The 22500-nt window shown below is 47.9% G+C and overlaps 2 protein-coding genes across 3 annotated transcripts in view; both read right to left on the reverse strand.

Annotated features, from left to right (window-relative positions):
* The window catches only part of ift74 (intraflagellar transport 74), a 48000-nt gene that overhangs the window by 616 nt on the left and 24884 nt on the right, over positions 1 to 22500 (reverse strand). The window lies entirely within an intron of this gene.
* LOC137904016 (zinc finger CCHC domain-containing protein 2-like) overlaps positions 1686 to 22500 on the reverse strand; it is a 24968-nt gene continuing 4153 nt past the window's right edge. Inside the window, exons 3-15 of the mRNA XM_068748185.1 lie at positions 21526 to 21596; positions 20338 to 20409; positions 18724 to 18824; positions 17845 to 17948; positions 14018 to 14124; positions 12183 to 12237; positions 10364 to 10424; positions 10092 to 10188; positions 9720 to 9781; positions 9342 to 9418; positions 8037 to 8150; positions 2396 to 3967; positions 1686 to 1747 (exon numbers count right to left, since the gene is read on the reverse strand). Coding sequence (XP_068604286.1) covers positions 1686 to 1747; positions 2396 to 3967; positions 8037 to 8150; positions 9342 to 9418; positions 9720 to 9781; positions 10092 to 10188; positions 10364 to 10424; positions 12183 to 12237; positions 14018 to 14124; positions 17845 to 17948; positions 18724 to 18824; positions 20338 to 20409; positions 21526 to 21596 — 2555 coding nt within the window. The remainder of the gene's footprint in view (positions 1748 to 2395; positions 3968 to 8036; positions 8151 to 9341; positions 9419 to 9719; positions 9782 to 10091; positions 10189 to 10363; positions 10425 to 12182; positions 12238 to 14017; positions 14125 to 17844; positions 17949 to 18723; positions 18825 to 20337; positions 20410 to 21525; positions 21597 to 22500) is intronic.

The following is a 22500-nucleotide window of genomic DNA, read 5'->3' on the forward strand; positions in this document are numbered from 1 at the left end:
GCACGAAAGCGCTTACAGTAGGCAGAGCGATAATGGCTGACAAAAGCAGACAAACCGCCCCCCGGGGGGGGGGGGGCAACCGGAAACCGGAACAGTTAATGGAGAAGAAGCGGCGGCTTCAAACCAGAGACAGATACTCAGATAGTACACACTCCAGTAGATCAAGCCCATCCGAGTTTATTTACAGCAAAATGTATTCGAGCTTAGCAGCTGCTAACTGGCTAAACCCGGTTAGCAGCTGTGCTTGCTAGCTTGAGAGGATCAAATAGCTGCAAAGAAACGAGAACAAACGTTTTCTTAGTTGTTCCATAAAGTATTTCAATGTGTTTTAACTTAATACTGCTCGTTTCCAAATACTTTGTACAAACAATGAGCGAATAAAAGCCAGACATCATCATCATCATCTTCATCATCAGGTTAGTCTTCATTTAACACCAAAAACAACATTTCATGACCGTTCTCATATTCCGGCGTCATTATGACTCAGACACACGACTAATATTCTCGCTAACAAATACCACCAGTGGTTAAAATCCAACGGCCGTCGCATCATCGACGTCCCCGACGAATACGGACAGCCGCGGCGTCCGACACGGAGACCACGACATCGCTGAACTGTCTCAGGACCAGGATGTCTCTCTACCGATCCTTAAGGCAAGGCGTATCCGGAATAAAATGATTCGGTCGAGTCACCGACAAAATGAAAAGTATATCGTGAGTCTAACTAACGCAGGAAGTAAACGGTCAGCCTGTACACACGGGGGCGATAGAACTGGGTCTCGTTTCCGGTCCTCACAAATGTCCCAGTGATCGTTCCGTCCTCAGGACAGCGTCCCCCCTCCTTGGGTGCCCTCGGACTAAAGGTCAGGAGCTGCTCACGTCTTCCTGTTTGCCAAATGCAGCGACAAAGAAGCTCTGTGGTCTGAGCCCAATCATCACATGTGTATACACTGCATATGTATAAATATATATATATATATACTGCATATGTATATTCTGAGTCTCCAGTTTTTCAACAGTCTCTGTGGACGTAGTCACGTCTGAAATACTCGAGTTCTAAAACAATTCCAGGCTTTATGTCGATGCTGTTTGTGAAATGAATCACGAGTGAATAAAAGAAGAAGAAAAGCAGCAGCCGTTTCCTCCCAAGTACACAAACGTGTACCGGTAAGTGTCGAAACACTTTGTCTGGTTCCCTCCGTTAGAACCCGAACACGACATCCAACTGAAATCTGTCCTTCTTACGTCCGTCTGTCCAGTTCGCTCGGACGTTTATTCCCAGTTCAGCGGTAGTGAGAGAGCGTAAATATGCGTTTTAAAAGCGTATAAAAAAACATCTTCAGTTTTGCTTTGAAGAAAAGAAAAACATTTCCATCATCCTAGTAATTAAGTAATAAGTTAATTATCTGTAACCCTCAGTGCAAAAGTATCAAACCAAACTGCAAAGGGAAGGAACCGGGGGGGCGACACGGCCCCCTGGGGAACCCCAGACGTCCAGCTGTCTCCATGGAGACAAGATTCTCACAGGCACTAGTATTTAGGCTTCGTCTTCCATCCCTGGCAGGTCGTTCTCTTTTCCCTGAAGTACTCAGAGGTTTCAGTGCGCCGCTCACAAAAAGTGGTGGGAAGAATATCACAGCATCGCCATGGCAACGACCAGCTGAGCTGTCGCACTCTCTTCCTCATCACTCGCCGTTGTCAAGTGTTTCTGAAATGTGGGACACCGAATACTTTATCCGGAAGCCACCTGCGGAGCAAAAGAGACATGCAGATGAAGAGACGTCCACTCAGTGGACAGAAGACACCGTGTGAACAGCCCGAGACGTCCCGAGACGTCCACTCAGTGGACAGAAGACACCGTGTGAACAGCCCGAGACGTCCCGAGACGTCCACTCAGTGGACAGAAGACACCGTGTGAACAGCCCAAGACGTCCCAAGACGTCCCCTCAGTGGACAGAAAACACAGTGTGGACAGCCCGAGATGTTCCGGCTTCTATCTCGGAGCACTTTGTACCAACATTAACATCGACTTCGTTTTATTTCTTATTTCAGAACGTTCAGTTTCATGTCCTTACAAACCCAACAGTTGAAGTTTTTTTGCTTTTAAATAAATATTCTTCTGTAGAAATTAACAAAATACATCGAACTCTTCTGTCGCAATAACAGAAGAATGTCTCGAAAATAAAAGCGTCTCCTTTTTAAAAGAGCTGAGCTGAGCACTCGAGAATTCTCCGGGTTCCTCCCACTGCCAAAAACATGCAACAGGTAGATTGGTTGTGTGTGTGTGGGCCTGTGACCCGGCGGCTCGTCCAGGGTGTACCCCGACTCTCGCCCGTTGCCTGCTGGGACAGACGAGGGCCGGTAGAGTGAACGAGGTGCTGTGTGGCTGCGCTACCTTGCTGCGCGGCGTCCATGGAGGGCTGGCTGCAGTTCTCGGCGTAGTGGCCGCTGACGCCGCAGTTGTAACAGGACACGTTGCCGTTCTTCTTGTTGACTCCGCCCCCCCCCAGCGCCGCAGCGGGAAGCAGACCCAGCGGGTTCGGGTACACGTGCTGCTGGAAGACACGCTGGCAGAAGGACGCCGCCGGCACCATCTGCTGCTGGAGGCTGTAGTTTGCGGCCGCCGCCGCCACCGCCTGGGTGCTGAGGATGTGCGACGGCACGTCGGCGTGGCCGTGAGAATGAGTGTGGAGGGGGCCGAAGGGGGGCGGGTGTGCAGGAGGCGCTGCAGCGGGGAAGAAGGGAGACAGGGTGGCAGCGCCGTTGTTCTGGTGAGGAGGCGGGGCCTGGGGGAGGTAACCGTTACTGCACAGGCTGGAGAGCTGGAAGAGGGGCGGGGGCACGCTGAACACCTGGCGCGCCGCTGCCATCTGGTGGACCGGAAAGAATAAGGGCGCCTGGCAGGCGGACGCGACGCTGATGCCGTTACTGACGCCGCCTTGGCCCCCGCAGTTGTTGTGGCAACCGCAAGTCCCGCAGCCGATTGGCTGCTGCTGCGTTTGTTGTTGCTGCTGAGTTTGCTGAACAGTAATAGGGTTGCCAGGGGTAACAGGGGCACTCCCACAGGAAGCGCTGCTGTTACTGTACAGTGTGCAGTCACTGTGAGCCGTGCTGTGGGTCAGCGCCGGGCTGGGGCTCGGGGCCGGTCCGGGGGTGTGGGTGGGCACAGCTGGAGCAACAGCTGCTTGTACGTGTCCAGGAGTTCGGGTTACTCCCACAGCGGGTGTGACGGACGCAGGTGCAGGGGGTAGCGCGTACGGAGAAGGCAGTCCAGACGGAAGGGTCAGGCCGGGGCGTTTCACATGTGGCGTCTCAACGTGGACCTGGGAGGCCAGGCCCACGCTGGCCGGGCCTTGGCAGGAGACGGGCTGAAGCGGAGAGGAGTAAGAGGACGGCCCGTGAGACATGACGGTGATGGCTCTTACGGGGACCTGGTGTGAAGCTGGGGGAGCAGCAGGACCACAAGTAGAACTCGGAGCTCCATCAGAGCCGCCCTGGCTGTGAGACGCAGCTATCTTGAACCTCTGGACCAGGGGCTGCAGAGCCGGACTTCCTGAAGGGTGGAGTCCAATCGGTGGAAGGCCAAAGGTTGGGAGCATGTCCCTTTTCTCAGACTCGCCCACAGTCCCAGAGCCTGTGGCAGCCGAGGGCGCCTTCTTCATCAGCGTCACAGACGAGGGCTTCGCATCGGGGACGTTCTGGCTGGACGGAGGGGCCGGTGGAAGAGGAGGGTCCGCTGCGCCGTTAGGGAGCAGATACGGAAGAGGATGCAGGAAGGGAGGAAGGGATAAAGGATAGAAAGTCGTGCTGCTCTCTGGGGAGGGCTGCTCCATCTGGGCCTGGGGTTTCTTAAAAGGCAGAGGGTGGAAAGAGGCGACGTCCCCGGCCCCCGCTGCGTCGGTCAGGGGAGTGAAGAAGCCGTCACAGCCAGAACCTTTGCTGTTGTCTTCAGAGTGGCTGTCTGTATCTAACAGAGAGGTTCCGTCCCCGTCAGAGACAAAAGAGGACACGCCAGATACACGCTCACTACCAACACTACCAACACGCTCACCAACACGCTCACCAACACGCTCACCAACACGCTTCACCACCAACACGCTCACTACCAACACGCTCGCTACCAACACGCTCGCTACCAACACGTGTCACTACCAACACGCTCACTACCAACACGCTCACTACCAACACGCTCGCTACCAACACGCTCGCTACCAACACGTGTCACTACCAACACGCTCGCTACCAACACGCTCGCTACCAACACGCTCGCTACCAACACGCTCGCTACCAACACGCTCGCTACCAACACGCTCGCTACCAACACGCTCACTACCAACACGCTCGCTACCAACACGCTCGCTACCAACACGTGTCACTACCAACACGCTCGCTACCAACACGCTCGCTACCAACACGCTCGCTACCAACACGCTCGCTACCAACACGCTCGCGACCAACACGTGTCACTACCAACACGCTCACCAACACGCTTCACCACCAACACGCTCGCTACCGACACGTTCGCTACCGACACGCTCGCTACCGACACGTTCGCTACCGACACGCGTCACTACCGACACGCGTCACTACCAACACGTGTCACTACCAACACGCTCGCTACCAACACGCGTCACTACCAACACGCGTCACTACCAACACGCGTCACTACCAACACGCTCGCTACCAACACGCTCGCTACCAACAGGCTCGCTACCAACACGTTCGCTACCAACAGGCTCGCCACCAACACGCGTCACTACCAACACGCTCGCTACCAACACGCTCGCTATCAACACGCGTCACTACCAACACGCTCGCTACCAACACGCTTCGCTACCAACACGCTCGCTACCAACACGCTTCGCTACCAACACGCTCGCTACCAACACGTGTCACTACCAACACGCGTCACTACCAACACGCTCGCCACCAACACGCGTCACTACCAACACGCTCGCTACCAACACGCTTCACTACCAACACGCTCGCTACCAACACGTGTCACTACCAACACGCGTCACTACCAACACGCTCGCCACTACCAACACGCGTCACTACCAACACGCTCGCCACCAACACGCGTCACTACCAACACGCTCGCCACCAACACGCGTCACTACCAACACGCTCGCTACCAACACGCTTCACTACCAACACGCTCGCTACCAACACGCTTCACTACCAACACGCTCGCTACCAACACGCGTCACTACCAACACGCTCGCTACCAACACGCGTCACTACCAACACGCTCGCTACCAACACGCTCGCTACCAACACGCGTCACTACCAACACGCGTCACTACCAACACGCTCGCTACCAACACGCTCGCTACCAACACGTTCGCTACCAACACGCTCGCTACCAACACGCTTCGCTACCAACACGCGTCACTACCAACACGCTCACTACCAACACGCGTCACTACCAACACGTGTCACTACCAACACGCGTCACTACCAACACGCTCGCTACCAACACGCTCGCTACCAACACGTTCGCTACCAACACGCTCGCTACCAACACGCTTCGCTACCAACACGCGTCGCTACCAACACGCGTCGCTACCAACACGTGTCGCTACCAACACGCGTCACTACCAACACGTTCGCTACCAACACGCTCGCTACCAACACGTTCGCTACCAACAGGCTCGCCACCAACCACACGTTCGCTACCAACACGCTCGCTACCAACACGTTCGCTACCAACAGGCTCGCCACCAACACGTTCGCTACCAACAGGCTCGCCACCAACACGTTCGCTACCAACACGCTCGCTACCAACACGCTTCGCTACCAACACGCTTCACTACCAACACGCTTCGCTACCAACACGCTCGCTACCAACACGTGTCACTACCAACACGCGTCACTACCAACACGCTCGCTACCAACACGCGTCACTACCAACACGCTCGCTACCAACACGCGTCACTACCAACACGCGTCACTACCAACACGCGTCACTACCAACACGCGTCACTACCAACACGCTCGCTACCAACACGCTCGCTACCAACACGCTCGCTACCAACACGCTCGCTACCAACACGCTCGCTACCAACACGCTTCACTACCAACACGCTCGCTACCAACACGCTCGCTACCAACACGTGTCACTACCAACACGCGTCACTACCAACACGCTCGCCACCAACACGCGTCACTACCAACACGCTCGCCACCAACACGCGTCACTACCAACACGCTCGCCACCAACACGCGTCACTACCAACACGCTCGCTACCAACACGCTTCACTACCAACACGTGTCACTACCAACACGCGTCACTACCAACACGCTCGCTACCAACACGCGTCACTACCAACACGCTCGCTACCAACACGCGTCACTACCAACACGCTCGCTACCAACACGCTCGCTACCAACACGCGTCACTACCAACACGCTCGCTACCAACACGCGTCACTACCAACACGCGTCACTACCAACACGTGTCACTACCAACACGCGTCACTACCAACACGCTCGCTACCAACACGCTCGCTACCAACACGTTCGCTACCAACAGGCTCGCCACCAACACGTTCGCTACCAACAGGCTCGCCACCAACACGTTCGCTACCAACACGCTCGCTACCAACACGCTTCGCTACCAACACGCTTCACTACCAACACGCTCGCTACCAACACGTGTCACTACCAACACGCGTCACTACCAACACGCTCGCTACCAACACGCGTCACTACCAACACGCTCGCTACCAACACGCTCGCTACCAACACGCGTCACTACCAGCACGCGTCACTACCAACACGCGTCACTACCAACACGCTCGCTACCAACACGCTCGCTACCAACACGCTCGCTACCAACACGCTCGCTACCAACACGCTTCACTACCAACACGCTCACTACCAACACGCTTCACTACCAACACGCTTCACTACCAACACGCTCGCCACCAACACGCTCGCCACCAACACGCTCGCTACCAACACGCTCGCTACCAACACGCTTCACCACCAACACGCTCACCACCAACACGCTCGCCACCAACACGCTCGCCACCAACACGCTCGCTACCAACACGCTCGCTACCAACACGCTTCACTACCAACACGCTCGCTACCAACACGCTCACGACCAACACGCTCACGACCAACACGCTCACGACCAACACGCTCACCACCAACACGCTCACCACCAACACGCTCACCACCAACACGCTCACTACCAACACGCTCACTACCAACACGCTTCACCACCAACACGCTCACCACCAACACGCTCACTACCAACACGCTTCACCACCAACACGCTTCACCACCAACACGCTCACCACCAACACGCTCGCTACCAACACGCTCGCTACCAACACGCTTCACCACCAACACGCTCACTACCAACACGCTTCACCACCAACACGCTCACTACCAACACGCTCGCTACCAACACGCGTCACTACCAACACGCTCACTACCAACACGCTCACCACCAACACGCTCACTACCAACACGCTCACTACCAACACGCTCACTACCAACACGCTTCACCACCAACACGCTCACTACCAACACGCTCACTACCAACACGCTCGCTACCAACACGCTCGCTACCAACACGCGTCACTACCAACACGCGTCACTACCAACACGCTCACTACCAACACGCTTCACTACCAACACGCGTCACTACCAACACGCGTCACTACCAACACGCGTCACTACCAACACGCTCGCTACCAACACGCTTCACTACCAACACGCGTCACTACCAACACGCTCACTACCAACACGCTCACTACCAACACGCTCGCTACCAACACGCGTCACTACCAACACGCGTCACTACCAACACGCGTCACTACCAACACGCTCACTACCAACACGCTTCACTACCAACACGCGTCACTACCAACACGCGTCACTACCAACACGCTCGCTACCAACACGCTCACTACCAACACGCGTCACTACCAACACGCGTCACTACCAACACGCGTCACTACCAACACGCTCGCTACCAACACGCTTCACTACCAACACGCTCACTACCAACACGCTTCACCTTTGTTGTTTTCTTCCTCACTGTCCATGCTCTCTGGTCGGTGTCGAGGGCTGGACGGAGAGCTGTAGCTTTCTGATGAGGTTTCACCAACAGTCTCAGGACCAGAACCTTCATCTGCAACAACACAGTGATGAACTACAGAGAAGGTAATCATACATATACCATATGCTGCAGGACAGCGTCCCTCATTTCTGAATCAAGCCGCTCTGTCAGAAACGCTCTAAACCAGGAAGCGAAAGTACGTTCATAGCGAGCACGCGTACATTCACACTACCATGATAGACCGTGAGGGCGCCTTAAGCACACGAAAACATTTTTGGCATTTTTTGCCGGAACACAAAAAATAAACTTCATCCACTCTCCGCTTTTTCTTCGACTCGTGCAAGCGAGGGAAAGCAGTGCGCAATCAAGGAGTGAATGTCTCTACATACACACAAACACGGCGTGATGACGGTAATATTATCAGGACGGAATAACAATAAAAAAGAGGACTGGAGACTCTCCGCGCTCTGACGGCACGTCTCGCACTCCCTCCGGAGCTTCACACCGTCACCCCACGGAGGAAGCTCATTTCAGCCGCTTGTAACCGCGACCTTGTTCTTTCGGTCACTACCCAAAGCTCGTGACCACAGGAAAGGAGATCGACCGGTAAATGGAGAGCTTTGCCTTTCGGCTCAGCTTCCTGGTCACCATAACCATGACGACCAAGAAGAGAGCTCAGACACAGGGACGTCCACGCACACGCATGTGCACACACATTTTGTGCACGTTTTCCCCTCCTGACGTCAGAAGGGGAGAGATTTCTTCCAGATGTGTTTCAGGAGGCGATTTCAGACCTACCCAAACTACGAAGGATTGACTGGATGGTTTATTTTGCCGTTTTGGGGGTTGATAATGACCCAAAATCACCAGAATAGTATAGAAACACGGGAAAATTATTTTTTCATAATATGTCCCCTTTAAGGGTTTAATATTAACGTACATTAGTTGGTACCAAGTAACAAATTCGGTGCCATGACTTATTGTGGTGCTGTAATAATCTCTCTATAATTTATGAACCATGGCTGTATGATCAGCGTTACATCTTAGCTGGCGAGTTTATTCGCATTTTGATCGTTTCATCAGGGGCACCGATGGTGGCGATGGCTGTTCACGAAGTCGCTGTTATAAATTAAACCTAACCCTAACAATAGCTGAGCTTCACTAATGACAGATTCAGGCAGGCTTGTGGGAGTAACTTGATACCACTGCACCCACGGTGACCTGTCTCCTGGAGGACTCTTCCTGATCCTGTCAGATACTCACCTTTCCTCTGAGATGATGGGGCTGGAACCGCTCTACCATTGGTTAAAAAGACACCACCCTTCCCCTTCCCCTTGGAGCTGGACAGGGACAATGGCAGGAGACAAGAAGACAGTCATGTCAACAGATACAAATGCGTGTGGAGTTGGTGGCAGACTGTAGCCGTCCTGCCACTCAATCGCCACAGAAATGTTCACAATGATCACTATTTTAAAGACTTCCCCGTGAGCTACAAGTCCCTGATTTTGACACCTTCTTGCCACGGTGGAGTAACAGAAAAAGTCACGCAGATCACACCAAAATCGTGGATTCATCATGAGCCGTGGCCTAAGCATGGTTTCCATGCTCTCTCCATAGTTTCAGCTTCTAGCACTGACTCACCGGTCGGCTCCTCTGCTTTTAGTTTTGTTGACTGGATGGCTTCTCCTCTCAGTGTCCGCATGCTGTGAGGAAGACGAGGGTCACAACAGGTTTACACCAACACCCTCTGGGATTCGGGTGCTTTCTGCCAACATCACTGGAGTTCTGGTGATTTTCCTTCACTGTAAAACTGTTTCTTTTTGTATTTAAGGTGCGGTGGGGTCAAATACACAGGGACCATCCACAGGGACATCTCAAACTTCCAGTTTAATTGAAAGTGAATTAGGGACACAGCTTTAATAGGAAGAACTGACAGGTGGTTATAATTTGTCACTGCTGCTTTTTTTTAAATACGCATTGAAGCTTCCTCTGACGAGCCCAGGTCAGCCTCACCTGCTCAGCCCCCTGACTGCTCTTCCTCCTGTCTGCTGGACCACTGAGCTCTGCAGACGGGGGCCCCCTCCGACCGTCCCCCTGGGAGCCCTTCCCACTGGAGAGAGTGGCGAGGGAAAGAGGAATGGAAGTGTTGCCTGCTTGATGAGCGAATGATTGATTTCCACGCAACATGGCTGTGTACTCTTTCCTACCATTTATAATCTGGTGGTATTACACCGTTATTCCCTTCATGGAGATGATTTACAGATTACACCAGATCGTAGACTTACCCTTGACATGGACTCCTTGTCCCGTGCTTTTTCTTGTGTCCCTGAATATAAGACTCTAAATCTGAAAGGAGGGAACAAACGCAGTTATTTGTATTGCTAATCAATATTCAATCACTGTAAAATTCTTAAACCGGTTGCCAGCGAGCCAATTTGGAGAAAAGTAGCAGTGAGCAGTACAGTCCTCCAGCTAGCTCGCTCACTCTGTCTGTAGGATTGAATTACTTATTTAATGACTTCACATTCTCATTCTTCTTCGGCATATGTATTCAGAGTCACAGAAGACACTGAAAAATGTCTCCTGAAACACTTCAACAGTATTACCAAAGGAGCATGGGTAGGACCAGACACAAGAAGAGAGAACATGCAGTAAAGATGGTCGAAGCAACTGGTATTCTGGTTAGTTGGGGTCAGAAGACATTTCACCGCTCATCCAAGAGACATCTTCCGCCCTGACTGACCAGTGGAGAGGACGGACAGACAGACAGACAGTCATCCGGGACCCGGCAAAGAGAGAAAGCTAATCCCAACGCAGAGAAAACAAAGGACAGGGACAAATACGTACATCATCACACGTCATCCCACATGAGGCTGGAGTACCAGAGACAAAAGCTTGGGCAGTTCCAACCCAGCAGCCCCCCCCAAGACAGAAACTGGTCCACCCAAGCGCAACAGTGTAGACATGTTTGAGAACGAAGCCATTTATGTCAAATTGGAACAACCATTTCTAAATAGCGGTGGGGGGGTCCTCACCCACATACAACGCAGCCTGAGCAACTCTCCCCAGAATGTTCCATGAACGCCACCAGTCACGTAGAACTGGGGTAGAACTCGTGGACGAGTGGGAAAATCTCTTCAAACTAGACATCAAGATGATTCCGATTACAGCCTCAAGGATTACCATGATGAATGAGAATATACACAATCTTATTCATCATTTAAGAAACCCTCATCATGGTAATTGTGCTTTTGCATACTATGCCAGTAGACACAGATTGGAAATCCCTGGTTCTCTGGTAAAAACGCTACTTGAAAGCAAGTTTCTCAAAAACGGTAGTCGATTTGTCTTTTCTTTGTGCTCCTCCTACTGTTGACGAACTGTCCAAACCATCCAAATTAGAAATGGTAAGTTGCTGGAGCCTATCCCAGCTGGTTATTTGCAAGAGGCGGGGCACACCCTGAATGCATCGGCAGCACATAGTGGGGCCACGCGGAGGCAGACATCCACTTACGCCTACGGACAAATTTTGAAGCGACCAATCCAACTAAATGTCATGTTTTTGGAGGTGGGAGAAAACTGGAGAACCCATGCGGACCCACGCGGAGAACCCACGCAGACAACATACAAACTCCACACAGTTAGGAGTTGAACCCGCTACTTTCTTGCTGTGAGGCGACAGCGCTACCCACTACACCAGCTTGTTCAACATCCAAGTCAAAGCTTGTTTGTTCATGAAACGAGGTGGTTCCACTGCATCGTTATCCCACCCTATCCAAGGTCTCCAAATACGGACAGAGCTCTGTTCCATGTGTGAGGCCGGTCTGAGCGACGGTGTTTGTTGTTCAAGGTGAACAGGCCAGGACCTAACCAGGCAAATATTGCCCTGAAATACGAGCATTGGAGAGCCACCCAGACAAACACTGGTCAACCTTTCATATTTACTATGCACAGCAGCTCAAGCTTGGACTGCAGCGCCGGTTAATGGACCTTGCCTTTGTTTGGACACATTCACTGAATATACACACTCTTGCACGCGTGTTTTGAACTCTGCTCTGTCCCTGACACTACTCCTGTCCAGAGACTTGGACTGCTTCACCTCACCTTCCTCCTGACTGGAGGCAGAACAGTCTCCCTGATAGGCTTTCTCCGCAGTTGTCTAAAAAGGGAAAAGAGATCTGAGTTTCTGACAGCAGTAAACAGACCTTGGATACAGCCCAGCGAAATGTCTTGCTGCACATTTATGATGTCATAAATCACCAATTGTACTTTAGTAGCGCCATCGTTGACACGTGTATGGACTATGCTCACTTGTAATTAAACAGATGCGTGACATTGTTTCAAGGTATGTCAAGTGTTACTTGTTAATACTTAATCATTATACAAGTTAATTACAGCCTTTCATATAGTGAAATTATAAGCACAAGTAAATGTGATTAACTTCAGTTTAACTTTTTGCATTAATCAACTCAGTAACATTTATCACTACCAATACACATTTTTGTTTGTCATATTGTAACCACTGTCAAAACACTATTTTTTAACAAATAATTTACCAAGATGTGCAGCCGGGAATCAACCGCCAGCGAGATGAAAGGGACTCCATTTAAGTTTAGCATCAACTCAGACAAATTAGGAAACACAAAGACAACAGGCCTACAAAACAACTGCAGTCTGAATGTACACAACACGTACCGGTACATCCTACACACATGAGCCGTCATGTCTGTACACAAACAGAAGTGGTCTTCTACGATTTAGATCCCAGGCGTCAAACTCAAGGCCCGGGGGCGAGAGCTGTGTGCAGACCAGGGTTATTATAGTTAACGAAAACTAACGAAAAAACGAAAACTAGAATTGAAAAAACATTTTCGTTAACTATAACTAAATAAAAACGATAATTAAAAGTGAAAACGAAAACGAACTAAAACGGTATTGTCCGTTCACAAAACTAACTAAAACTAATAAAAATTAAAGACACTAATCTCTTCGTTTTCATTTTTATCGATTTTGAAATTGATTTATTTTGCTCGGAGTTACGTGTGCCGGCGGCTCCGTCCGGCTGTTCCCGTCACTGCTCGTTGAGAATCGGGTTGGTGACGTCACTAGCGACGGAAGCCGGCAGGAAGCGCCGAGCGCTCCAGCACCGTAGCCCCCCCCCCCCCCCCCGTAAGAGAAGCAGCCCCCCGGCTAGCAGTTAGCACCGCGAAGGAGACAACAATAAGGGACTGCTTTTAACCTGCACCGACTGGAGCCCCCCCCACACACACTGGGGGGGGCATGGCTCGCTGCATTAATGAGACATGAGAAGAAGATGAGCTGCTTGGAGCCAAGCCCAAAGTGAGGAGCCCCCTGATGGAGCCCCCCTGATGGAGCCCCCCTCAGCCAGGAGGACCTGGAGATGGTCTGGATGAACCGTGGATTGGATTAGAGACAGACGACGAGGACAATGAACACGTTGGTGAGTGGTTCTAGTCCCAAATACATTGGTCTTGTTGACCTTTTATGCTGATATAAAATGTAACAATAATCAGTGTTGTAAACTTTAATTGATATTAAAACCCCATAAAGTCCCAAAAGGAGAGGAAATAAATTATTTATTTTACTCATTCTGATCCAAAACCTAAAATGCCAATCACAAATGTTGGAGCCTCCATCCGCTAAAACCTGAAATGTATAATTGTCACACTGAAATCATCGTTATTGTCATGTCATGATTTCATATCTAATATTGGGCTTCATTATAAATATACAATATTAAATGTGTTATCCTGTGGAAACTAGTTTAGGGTGCTAACAGTGTAAGAAATTAAACATCATGAAACAAGTAACGTTATTATCCCTGCTGTAAAAACAAGGGTTATTACAGACAGTCCTAATTAATACATAATTATTTAACTGTACTATTCTTTGTTTGTTCTTTTTGCTCAGAGCTTGACCTGCCAGATGGAGAAACCAACAAGTTCCAGCTGAAGGGTGCTCTCACTTGGAGACAGAGGGCTCTCACCCTTCAGCTCACCCTGAACGCTGTCCAAATACTGACTCACTGATATCAAGAGCCAGAAAGCTCGTCCACGCTGAGAGCAAATTATCAGCGACAAATAAAGTATTAAGTCCGAGATTGTAGCACGTTAGGCAGCTATGCTGCGGACTGTTACGGTTGGTTGTTTAAAATTACTGAATAAATGTTTTATATGTTATCTTTTGTTGAGTTGTATTATTTTATTATATTTTAATCCTGCCTCTGCCAAATAACTGAAAGTATAAAAAACTAAAACGAATAAAAACTAAATTAAACTAATAAAAACAAAACTAAAACTAATAAAAACTAAAATAAACTAATAAAAACAAAACTAAAACTAATAAAAACTAACAAATCCACTCTAAAAACTAACTAAAACTAACTGAATTAAAGAAAACAAATTCAAAACTAACTAAAACTAAACTGTAATTAAAAATCCAAAACTATTATAACCCTGGTGCAGACATTTGCTTTCGGTAAATGCTACATCTGTCACAAATGTTCTTAGCAGCTTGCAACCGTTGGTTGCACAGTAGTCCCTCGATATAATGCGGTTCATCTTACGCGACTTCGCTGCTTCGCGGAGTTTTAATGCAATTTTTCAGATTTTATTTTTGCACTTGAACGCGCCTTGAAACGGCGCAAGGACGAAGGCGCGGTCGGAGGAACTGTGAAATACGCGCGAGTTGCTATTAATAACTTCTTATGTGTTCAACCTCGCAGGTTGATCATTAAAATTAAATTCGGTATTTCTAAAAGCTATCATGTTTATTTGTTAAGCGTTTGTTTAATAGCGCTCTTATTCTCGGTGTAAAAAGAGGCTTTTATTTTGTAGGAGCATAAACGTCACGTCCCTTTTGGGTTTTGTTTCTTCCTGTTGATACATGTAGCCGCTGCCGTTCCGCTGTGCTAAGCTATCCAATAAAGCAGCATGAGAGGCTAAAGACAGCACGAGTAGAATATTTGTTCTTCTGCACTCCAAGCGGCTCTTTCCTCGACCTGCACGCCTTAACATTATTAACAGGAAAACGTTTACTGTACGTACTATATATTTATATTTCTCAAACAAATGTTTAGTTCTGAAAAGGTTTTGATCTTTGGTTTCATTCTATAATACTGAAACAATCTATTTAGATTAATGCCTGACTGTTAAACGTGTATAAAGTGTGTGGTGAGGGGTTTTACAGCCTTAAAACATTTATGTACATGTATAATAATTAAAAAAATAAAGATCACTACATTGCGGATTTCACTTATTGCGGGTTGTTTTTAGAACGTAGCCCCCGCGGAAAAGGAGGGACTACTGTACTGCAGTTCTGCAATTTTTTTATTTACTTATTATTTGAAAGAATTTATTTGATTAAATTTGATTGTTGATTGATTGAGTAATTTTGTTATCTTGTTAAATTATTAATGTTATGTACTTTCTTCTTGTCCCGTGAGGGGTTGCCACAGCAAATCAACTGTCCTTTGCATCGTCCTCCCCAACAACAGACACTCTCATGTCCTCCCTCACTACGTCCATGTATCTTCTCCTGGGTCGTCCTCTAGTCCTGTTCCCTGGCAGCTCCATCCTCAGCATCCTTCTACCGATATAGTCCCTGTCTCTCCTCTGGACATGTCCAAACCATCGAAGTCTGGTCTCTCCGACTTTGTCTCCAAAACGTCTAACCTCCACTGTCCCTCTTATTGTCTCATTTCTAATCCTGTCCAACCTGGACACTCCCAAGGAGAACCTCAGCATCTTCATCTCATCCACTTCTAGCTCCGCCTCCTGTCTTTTCCTCAGAGCTACTGTCTCTAAGCCGTCCATCATGGCTGTCCTCACCACTGTCTCTAAGCCGTCCATCATGGCTGTCCTCACCACTGTCTTGTAGACCTGTCCCTTCGTCCTATCACAGAGCACACCTGATACTTTCCTCCCCCCGTTCCAGCCTGCCTGCACACGATTCTTCACCTCCTTTCCACATTCTCTCCATCACTCTGCTCTGTTGACCCGAGGTACCTGAAGTCCTCTCCCTTCTTTACGTCTATTCCTTGTAGCTTCACTGTCCCCCCTGGGACCTTCTCATGTACACACATGTACTCTGTTTTACTGCTGCTCACCTTCATTCCTCTCTTTTCTAGAGCAGACCTCCACTTCTCTAGATTCTGCTCTACCTGCTCCCTGCTCTCACTGCAGATCACAGTGTCATCTGCAAACATCATATTCCAAGGAGCTTCCTGTCTCATCTCATCTGTTAGTCTATCCATCACCATGGCAAACAAAAAGGGGCTCAGAGCTGATCCCTGGTGCATCCCACCTCTACACTAAACTCCCCTGTTACTCTTACTGCACACTTCACTGCTGTCATACATGTCCTGAACTACTCTGATGTACTTCTCTGCCTCTCCAGACTTCCTCATGCAGTACCACAGTACCTCATGCAGTACTACAGTTCCTCTCTGGGCACCCTGTCCTCGGCTTTCTCTAGATCTATAAAGACACAATGCAGCTCCTTCTGGCCTTCCCTGTACTTCTCCATTGCTAGCCTCACCGCTAACATTGCGTTTGTGGTACTATTCCTCAGCATAAAGCCATACTGCTGCTCACGAATACTTACTTCTGTCCTTAGTCTAGCCTCAACTACTTTTTCCTATAACTTCATTGTATGACTCATCAGCTTTATCCCTCTATAGTTTCTGCAACTTTATGTCTCACTTCTTGAAAATAGGCACTAAAACACTTCTCATTCCTCCGGCATCTTCTTCCCCTCTAGGATTGTATTGAACAGAGCCGTTAAAACTCTACAGCTACCTCTCAGAGACACTTCAACACCTCCACAGGTACGCCACCCGGGCCAACTGCCTTCCCATTCTCTATTATAAGAACAAATTAATAAATAAAAGTACAACAATGGATGTAAACAATACACAAAACAGTATAAACCCTCCCAGGCAAAAACAAAGTAGCGGTAACTTCTTCTCATCTTTCTTTGTGTGCTTACTCTATGTTTCAGCGGGTAGAAATAAAACACGTTTTAAATGTTTTGATTGTCTTTTAAGAAGAAACAAACCTTTACGGTACTGCAAATAGACACTGATCATCATCATGTCTAACTGCTATGAAGTAATCAGATTTGATTTGCTCTACTTAAAGCTTTGCTTTACACTCGTCCTAACAAACAACGCTTCTATACCACTGTGAGCATGGAGGAGGTAGTATTATGGTATGTATACTAAAATATATTAGAACAAGAGTCGTCTTAAACCTGAACAAGTTGTGTCGTGGAAGTAAAAGAGAAGAGGCCATCATAAAGAGAGAATGAACCAGGACAGCAAAAGCCACAGTCACGGTCTGAGGGCGATGCTTCAGAAGGTCTTAACCCCAGAGAGAGCATAAGAGGGTCTCAAAGACAACCCGGCTGTGAGAAGCAGTCAGAGACGAAGGAGCAGCATGAATGCAGCAGCGCCGTAAAACACCGTCACACAGGAAACGGTGACAAATCCAGACCATAATGAGATGTACGCTGCACAAGGACAATGCTGCCATGCTGGGTGACACTGTACTATTTCACTGAGGAAACTATGATAGATCATGTTTGCCGCATTTGTTGTGGTGTAAAACCCATTACAGGAAATATGACTGGATAAATATTACTGGAGCCAACTTCCTGTTTGGCTGCCAAAAAGGGATTTCATGGAAAAACAACACCATTTGTTCTGATTACAACTCGATGGGTGTTCCTTCAGCGTGACACTCACATCTGCAGCAGGAAGGTGTAGCAGAGTGACTCGAGTCACGGGTGAAAAAGCTGCAGACCCTCCTGGTCTGTCTGAAGACGGGAGGAGCAGATAGGAACCTCTCCCTGAAGGTGGAAACGGGAAGGAAAGAAAATAAACCACAACACTTCTGCGGAGGCCAGTAAATACGCAGTTCAGCATATTTAACACATTTAGCACATTCGTATTTTGCAAATGGGAGATGCTTCTGGCTTCAGCAAGCTTCGGTGTGCCGCTACATTCCCCTTCTGACTTGGTGCTGGACAGGAATGCAGAAAAAGAGCGAGAAGAAACAAATGACTGATAAATAAAAGGAACTTTTAGCAACTGGCAAAGAAATTGTTTGGGATTTCTTTTTATGTTGCATTAATGCAGCGCATTTAAAATGAATAATGCAAAAAGCTTCCACTTAACCTGATTGACCTTGAGTTTAGCGATAGCATGGAGCTGGACGTTCACTTTGTACTAAACCAAACTAACGGACATCATCAGTGTGTGCGAATCGGCAAATTTTTATTTTTGATATTTTACCTCTCGAGTTATTGTTTGCTATCACTAGACCTGAGTAAACAATTTAGTTGTATTCTCATGCTGCTGACTAGAATGACAATAAAAACTCAGAGTATTATAGTCCTCATGTCCTATCATGGCTTTCTGGGTTCTTAGGAACCGTATTGTGGTAACGGACAAAGGCACACCCATGGATGAACTGCGAACTGGAAGTGAAGACACCTAATTCAGCACGTTTTAAACTGAACTTGAAATCCCCTCCTGAAGACGAACAATCATTTCCGAGAAACACTGATCCGTACCAAGAAACTGCTGGAGTATGAATCTGATCATATTTGAGATATAAAGTACCTGAGGTTCTTCTCCACATCCCTGCTTTCACTCTGCCCCCCCTGGTTCAGAAGCCTCAGGATGCTCTTCTCAAAAGACTCGGCACACTGATCCTTAGGAAGCTGCAGAGACAAAGCAGAATACTCTGAGAGACACGAACTTTAGCAGGCTGAATCGGGATCCAGAGGTCTGGAATAGAGCATTGTGGTACGATTATCAAAACTAGTACTTTAAAGGGAGATTAGAATTTAAAACAAGACGATCATTTGTGCGGGTACCTTCAATGTTTCATCCACGTCTTGTTCTTTATTGTCTAAATGTCGAGCACGTCCTCCCTTTTTGTGTCCATCCTCAGTGTCTTTCTCGTCATTCCACAGTGGAGCAGACAGACGCAAATAAACCGGAGCTTCTTTCGCTAACAATGTGTCACAAAAACACGCTGATAACAAAATATCTGAATGGGCCTTTCTCAAAGAAGACACTTCAGCTTGGAAAACCATCGCACAAGTACGTACTGATGTCTCTATCCTATTTAGAATGGCCTTGTTGCCATGACAGTCTGACACTGAGGAAGCACACAAAAGACAGTAACAAATTAGGTCTACTTTGGGGTGTAACGGTTCACGTGATGTGTTGAACCGCTTCGTTTCTGCATGTTCGGTTCGGTCCACTTGCGTACCATTTCGGTTGTATGCATTTTTTCATAACATGTATTACTACAGTAATAATAAATTGGTTCTATACAGCGCTCTTCTGGACACTCAAATATGCTTTACTAGCGCGATCTAAGCGCTCTGTGCGGAACTAAAGTCCCTGGCGAGTTTCCGCACGGACGCCTCTGAGTGTCGGACACCATTGACTGACGGGGAGACACGCTGGAAGCTAGCAGGCGTCAACACATAGCAAAACTAGCAAAGCATTAGATCTGTGTTCAGCTAGCTCTGTTGCTAGCGAGCGGGTTTTCTCCTCTGTTGGAGATGTTGTCATGGCAACCAGATCTGTGCTTTCTGCAGGAAATGTGGATGAGTTAATTTTTCTAGTAAAAACCTTTAAGATTGAATAGTTAGTAGTAGTAGTACTAGTAGTAATAGTACTAGTTACATTTGACATATTTAGGCTGTTGCTGCTAAGTGTTCAAAGTTTACAGTTTTAATTTGTTTATTTATAATTTTATTACGATTTTTAAATTGTTACAATACAATAGTTTGAAATATTAGCCAAGTGTGTCGCTATTATTTATTTATACAAATTATATTGTTGCATTAAAAAAAAAGCATTTTAAGTAAGTTCTTTCTGCCTTTTTCATACCGAACATAAACCGAACCGAAATTAAATTTTGGCATACCGTTACTCCGCAAGTGCGACTGCAAGGAGAGAGCGTCAAAATACCAGGAGAACTGAAATCATGTTTTAAAAACTTTGTTAAAAAGAAATCAGAGCTGATAAAAATATTGTAATTAAAGTAATGATGTCAAAATATTTCACAATTTTATAGTGGGTGAATATTGCTCTTGAGTTAGAGGTCTATAATTGTCCTGATTTTTTGATAATTTATTCATAGAATTTTTTTTTTTTTTTTTTTATTAATTCACATTTGTCAGTGGATGAAAATGAACAACTTCAACAAGTGGGAACCTTAAGAAGGAAGTTCTCCAGTTCCAGATGGGTCTTGGTCACACTACTGCAGGAGGAGTCGGACCACTTCACCTGAAACACAGCAGAGGACATTCTCCCTCACTCCACGTCCAGCAATCAGAGGAAGTGATGTCAGAACACAGTGAACAGCGTCCAACACCTGGACACAGTCCATCATGGTCCAACGACTGATGTTGAGAACGTTTCTCTCGGAGCCACAACTCAGAGTGTTCTTCTATTTTCTTACGCAGATTGCTGCATTTAGCTTAAAGAACGTGGACGCCCACCTTCCCGTCACCCAACACGACCTCACAGCCCAGCCTGTGTAAGACGGCCCAGGATGCATCAGAACTACACGAAAACATCTGGGCCAGCAGCAGAACAGAGGTTCTGACACTTTCACCTGTTCCACCAACAACAGGCAGAACTCCAAGTAAATCATGTGGAACATTTCCCACAAAGGTCCAGGAGCTGTAAAACGTTGTTTCCTGTCAACAAACAAAAGGCAGAGAATGTGTTCTCCCTGAAGACGCTGCCAACCATCTCCAACAGGAAGAACTTTCACTTTGATTTGATAGAACCGCAGACTTCCTGAACAGAACCGGACTGATCTGTGTCCTTCTCTGCCTTTGTTAACGTGGGCCAGCGCAGCAGCGTTGTGTGGTTTTACATTACATGCTGGTGTTGTGTATGCAAAAGGTGTGTGACGGTAACCCTCAACCACACCGACACATGGAGGATTCAACAATTCTGTCTGCACGTTGAAGCCCACTTTAGCTCTATCATACAGAGCATCCTGCTGCACCGGACCCAAACACCCACCGGCGGAACCAGCACGGCACAAACTCATGCATCCAGACTGGTAACCGGTAGGTCGATCCGTGTATTTTGACCTGTGGGTGTGGATATCACGTCTGGACTGCCCCGTGTGGAAATAACTGCCTCCTTGTGTGTCTGTGCAGAGAGCCACGATAAGGTCACCGATACGAGCCCCCTGAAAGCCTTCTCTAGGTCTGCTGCAGGCTACTGCTGTCACACTCCGTCACCAAGCTAATCATTCCTGTTGTCTTCCAAAGACATTGAACTGGTCACTGGCAAAACCCGGCAGCACACAATCAGGAAGGGGCTTTCACAGTGGAGAGAGTGTGTGTGTGTGTGTGTGTGTGTGGGGGGGGGGGGGGGTCCTACCTCAAAGCTGTACTCCTTGTCTTTTCTTGTCCGAGAGATGCCTCTGAGCACGATTCCCTCGATGTGCACTGCTGCAACCACAGACCAGTGATGAACCATTGTCATGACAACAGGAATGTACATACGAATGTGTATGTAGTATACGGTATAATGTACATATGAATGTTTATGCAGTACACGGAATAATGTACATACCAATCTTCATGTAGTATACGGTATAATGTACATACTAATCTTTATGTAGTATGTATACAGTATAATGTACATACTAATCTTTATGTAGTATGTATACAGTATAATGTACATACTAATCTTTATGTAGTATACGGTATAATCTTTATGTAGTATACAGTATAATGTACATACTAATCTTTATGTAGTATACGGTATAATGTACATACTAATCTTTATGTCGTATATGGTATAATGTACATACTAATCTTTATGTAGTATGCATACAGTATAATGTACATACTAATCTTTATGTAGTATGCATACAGTATAATGTACATACTAATCTTTATGCAGTACGTATACAGTATAATGTACATACTAACGTTTATACAGTATGTGACAGTCAGCTTTATGCTACCGTTTATTTTGAAACAAACAGCGTTTTCTATCACTCTGGATTAGAGATGGGCACCGACTTTCAAACACTGAAATCGCCATGAAATAATAAAAGACTAGCCTGGTGACACATCCGGGGTGTACCCCGACTCTCGCCCATAGCGAGCTGGGATAGGCTCCGGCAACTCCCGTGAGCCGCAAAGATGGACGGAGAATGAAAGACGAACACCAAAGCCCAGTTGAATTGGGGTTCCATCCCAACAGCAGAAACACGCTGCGTCTTTGTGGGGTACCGGTACTCAAAAATAAACTGCAGTGAAGTGTTGGGTAAACGTTACCAGGGACGGCTGTCTCACAGATCTACCATGACGACACGCAGCAGAAGGCCGGTACGCGATAATCAAT

The sequence above is a fragment of the Brachionichthys hirsutus genome, chromosome 14 (assembly GCF_040956055.1).
Source record: "Brachionichthys hirsutus isolate HB-005 chromosome 14, CSIRO-AGI_Bhir_v1, whole genome shotgun sequence".
Taxonomy (NCBI): Eukaryota; Metazoa; Chordata; class Actinopteri; order Lophiiformes; family Brachionichthyidae; genus Brachionichthys; species Brachionichthys hirsutus.